Genomic DNA, 4,874 nt, shown 5'->3' with positions numbered 1-4,874 from the left:
GATGCCCCACCCTCCTATGTGGTGGACACAGGCTCAGAAGAGGTACGAAGGAACAAAACACACCTCAGAGCTCTTCCAGATCTACCAGCCACACAGACTGAGGCCACAGAAAATGCACAAAAAGAGGGTGAAGGAGAGAGAATGCTCACAGAGCCACAAGCGCACCCAAAAAGGGATGTGAAGCCACCAGAGTGGCTGAAAGACTATGTTACGTGAAGAGAAAACATACTGTTGGGGACCATACCAAGCAAAAAGAGACTGTACCTAAGTTAATGTTCATACTGTGTGATTTAATACTTTCATACTGTTTCAGGATGTGAAGTAGCATGTTAGAGAATAATACTGGTTTCCAAATTGCATTTCAGTTATGCTTCAGTGGTTATGCACGTTGAGTTCTTGTTCATGGGAGAGAGGAAGATGTAGCAGGATGTCCCTTGGGGGTATCCGTACCTATGTACCTATGTATGTATGACACGCGTGGGTTAGGTTAATAAACAGTCTGGAGCTAGAACCTCGTTGTCTCCGCTCCTTATTTTAGATCATACTACATTAAAAATACAAAAATGAGCACAACGTTTGAGAGAAATAAGCTTTTTGTGCGTATGAAAAAATGGGATCTTTTACTTCAGCTTTGAAACATGGGACCAACAGTTTACATGTTGTGTTTATATTTATGTTCAGTATAGTTGCAAGTCCGACTTTTTTTATAGCCATAATGCAACACATTTGAAAAGCGGTGGACAACGTTTGTCAGCTTCTTCACAAAAAGTGATCCGCTTGAATTCGCCCATTGACTTCTCTTGCCACGTTCACGTATTATTCGGAACTAGGAAACTCAGAAATGTCCGACTTGCTAACCTGTTGTAGTTTACCGTGACGCGTTTAATGAATGAACAAATCAGACATCTTCTAGTTTCCTAGATCCGACTAGCACTTGAACGCGGAATCAACGCCCACATCCAGACCTGGTCTGTTTCATCTGCCTTCCCAGCGTGCCCGGTAGTCTCGCGATGTTACGCGTCTGGGTTTAGAAACTATCCTCTTTTTAACTGGAAAGTGAAAGTAAAGTCCGACATTTTGAAAAGGTGGGAGGTAAGAGAGCTGGTAGGTTAGTAGTGTTGTGAGTAGGGTATTATAACTTTCTAAATGTACTTGCCTATATAGTTTTGGGATCATTTTGAAATGCGCACCCAATAGGCGTTGTTTACATTCTGTACAGGAAGTCGATATGCCAGTGTCACAACTCGCCTGGTATGTAACGTTAGCTAATGCAACGTTAACACTAGGCCTTAGGCCAGCCAACCTACTCTTTTCAACTCCCTGCTACTTCATTCATTTGACCGACGGCACCAGAATAATCTCTCCCCCTTCACAGGAGATTCGGGATTTGAGCCTATCGGGGGAACCGAAATGGACTCGGATTCAGAAGTGGAGGGGTGAGCGGACCGGTACCACTGTCTGTTAGGCCTCCGGAAAGACTGAACGAGTAGCGTCAGTTGAATATACGTCAGTGTGTTACGGTGTTGCTGGACAAATACCAAATGAGTCATTGGAGCTATATTCCCTGTCATCTCAATTTATGTTTTTTAAAATAGCTAGGCAGCCGGCGACAGAGAAACATGTAAGACTTGTTGTTAGCAGACTTATCATAACTGATGGTGTTTTGAATAGAACCTTTCCAGGTCCAACCACAGCATACACAACTAGTAATACACGTTTTGGAATAAGTTACTAGTTTTTATTTTTGATGTCAGGATCCTACAGGGTAGCCGTAACCAGGAGAGACCTCCCTCTAGCTATGGCTCCATGAAGAGTGATGAAGAGGAGGACGAGAACATCACTGAGGCTCAGCCCTCAGTTGGCAAATCGGAACTACACACCTTCACTACATATACAGGGTATACACACACACACACAGCTTGCCTGTCCAACCTGACTGACCACCTACAGGGCCTTCAGAAAGTATTCACACCCCTTGACTTTTGCCACATTATGTGGTGTTACAGCCTGAATTTAAAGAAGTAATTTTTTTTAATCTTTTTTTTTTTTACAACCAAATTTTTGATGTAAATGGCAAGAAAACGTATCCTTTTAAAATTGATTAAATTGAGCTTTTGTGTCACTGACCTACACACGATACCCCATAATGTCAAAGTGAAATTGTTTTTAGAAATGTTTACAAATTAATTAAATGAAAAGCTGAAATGTCTTGAGTCAATAAGTATTCAATCCCTTTTGATATGGCAAGCCTAAATAAGTTCAGGAGTAAAAATGTGCTTAGCTCACATAATAAGTAGCATGGTGTTTAACATGATTCTTGAATGACTACCTCACCTCATCCCCCACAAATACAATTATCTGGAAGGTCCCTCAGTCGATCAGTGAATTTCAAACACAGATTCAACCACAAAGCATAGGGATGTTTTCCAATGCCTCGCAAAGAAGGGCACCTATTGGTAGATGGGTAAAAAAAAAGCAGACATTGAATATCCCTTTGATCATGGTGAAGTTCTTAATTACACTTTGGATGGTGTATCAATACACCCAGTCACTACAAAGAGACAGGCGTCCTTCCTAACTCAGTTGCCGGAGAGGTAGGAAACCGCTAAGGGATTTCACCATGAGGCCAATGATGACTTTAAAACAGTTAGAGTTTAATGACTGATAGAAAACTGAGGATGGATCAACAACATTGTAGTTACTCCACAATACTAACCTACATGACAGAGTGAAAATAAGGCAGCCTGTACAGAATAAACATATTCCTAAACATGCATCCTGTTTGCAATAAGGCTCTAAAGTAAAACTTCAAAAAATGTGGCAAAGAAATGAACTTAATTTCCTGAATACAAAGCATTATGTTTGGGACAAAATCGATGGCTTGAAAATCTATGGCAAGACTTAAATTGCTGTCTAGCAATCATCAACAACCAACTTGACAGAGCTTGAAGAATTCTAAAAAGAATATGTGCAAATATTGTACAATCCAGGTGTGCAAAGCTCTTAGAATTACCCAGAAAGACTCACAGCTGTAATCACTTCCAAAGGTGATTCTAACATGTATTGACTCGGGGTTGAATACTGATGGAAATCAGGTATTTAATTTGAAATAAATGTGCATTTTTTGTTTACTTTGTCATTATGTGATGTTGTGTGTAGATGGGTGAGACATCTATTTAATAAGTCAAGGGGAAAGAATAGTTTTGGAAGGTACTGTATGCTATCACTGGGTATTACTCACACTGTGACCACATAACACTATCAGATTGTTTCCTGGTTGGCTTGGCTCTCCCCAATGTTGCCCTAATCTATGATGTTACTTTTTAAGGTTTGACATGCAACTTCCATCCATTATCCTGTCCTGCTGTTGAGGTGCTAATACACTGTTGTTCCTCCAGGGTCCTGCTGAACCGCAACGTGTCTCCAGAGACAGTCTTCACTGAGACCACACACCAGCAGTCTGTCAGCAAGAACCCCCAGGAGAGAACCTTCATCACAGAGAGGTCACACACACACACACACCAGCAGTCTGTCAGCAAGCACCCCCAGGAGAGAACCTTCATCACAGAGAGGTCACACACACACACCACACACACCACACACCAGCAGTCTGTCAGCAAGCACCCCCAGGAGAGAACCTTCATCACAGAGAGGTCTCACACACACACATACACACACCACACACCAGCAGTCTGTCAGCAAGCACCCCCAGGAGAGAACCTTCATCACAGAGAGGTCTCACACACACACACACACACCAGCAGTCTGTCAGCAAGCACCCCCAGGAGAGAACCTTCATCACAGAGAGGAAACACACACACACACACACCACACACCAGCAGTCTCAGCAAGCACCCCCAGGAGAGAACCTTCATCACAGAGAGGTCACACACACACACACACACACACACACACACACACACACACACACACACACACACACACACACACACATACACACACACACCAGCAGTCTGTCAGCTAGCACCCCCAGGAGAGAACCTTCATCACAGAGAGGTCACACACACATACCACACACACCAGCAGTCTGTCAGCAAGCACCCCCAGGAGAGAACCTTCATCACAGAGAGGTCTCACACACACACACACCACACACACCAGCAGTCTGTCAGCAAGCACCCCCAGGAGAGAACCTTCATCACAGAGAGGTCTCACACACACACATACACACACCACACACCAGCAGTCTGTCAGCAAGCACCCCCAGGAGAGAACCTTCATCACAGAGAGGTCTCACACACACACACACACCAGCAGTCTGTCAGCAAGCACCCCCAGGAGAGAACCTTCATCACAGAGAGGTCACACACACACACATACACACACACACACACACACCACACACCAGCAGTCTGTCAGCAAGCACCCCCAGGAGAGAACCTTCATCACAGAGAGGTCACACACACACACCACACACCAGCAGTCTGTCAGCAAGCACCCCCAGGAGAGAACCTTCATCACAGAGAGGTCTCACACACACACACACCAGCAGTCTGTCAGCAAGCACCCCCAGGAGAGAACCTTAATCACAGAGAGGTCTCACACACACACACCACACACCAGTAGTCTGTCAGCAAGCACCCCCAGGAGAGAACCTTCATCACAGAGAGGTCTCACACACATACACACACCACACACCAGCAGTCTGTCAGCAAGCACCCCCAGGAGAGAACCTTCATCACAGAGAGGTCACACACACCAGCAGTCTGTCAGCAAGCACCCCCAGGAGAGAACCTTCATCACAGAGAGGTCACACACACACACCAGCAGTCTGTCAGCAAGCACCCCCAGGAGAGAACCTTCATCACAGAGAGGTCTCACACACCACACACACCACACACCAGCAGTCTGTC

The 4,874-nt window shown here is 44.8% G+C and overlaps 1 protein-coding gene across 38 annotated transcripts in view; it reads left to right on the top strand.

Annotated features, from left to right (window-relative positions):
- Positions 1–1,019: 1,019 nt before the first annotated feature.
- nlrc3l (NLR family, CARD domain containing 3-like) overlaps positions 1,020–4,874 on the top strand; it is a 20,274-nt gene continuing 16,419 nt past the window's right edge. For 20 of the 38 annotated variants that reach the window (XR_003869801.1, XR_003869802.1, XM_029715831.1 and 17 more), the window contains exons 1-5: positions 1,020–1,092; positions 1,376–1,436; positions 1,755–1,898; positions 3,399–4,169; positions 4,252–4,874. The exon at positions 4,252–4,874 is cut by the window's right edge. Coding sequence is in view for 34 of the 38 variants with exons in the window: in XM_029715831.1 (XP_029571691.1) it covers positions 1,411–1,436; positions 1,755–1,898; positions 3,399–4,169; positions 4,252–4,874 (1,564 nt within the window). In the remaining 4 variants the exon portion in view is untranslated. Of the gene's footprint in view, positions 1,093–1,115; positions 1,252–1,375; positions 1,437–1,754; positions 1,899–3,398 lie in introns of those variants that run through there. The other 18 variants (XR_003869804.1, XR_003869803.1, XM_029715842.1 and 15 more) reach the window with 14 other exon arrangements.

Source organism: Salmo trutta, chromosome 26 (genome assembly GCF_901001165.1).
Source record: "Salmo trutta chromosome 26, fSalTru1.1, whole genome shotgun sequence".
Classification (NCBI taxonomy): Eukaryota; Metazoa; Chordata; class Actinopteri; order Salmoniformes; family Salmonidae; genus Salmo; species Salmo trutta.
This window is presented reverse-complemented; position numbering and strand designations above follow the sequence as displayed.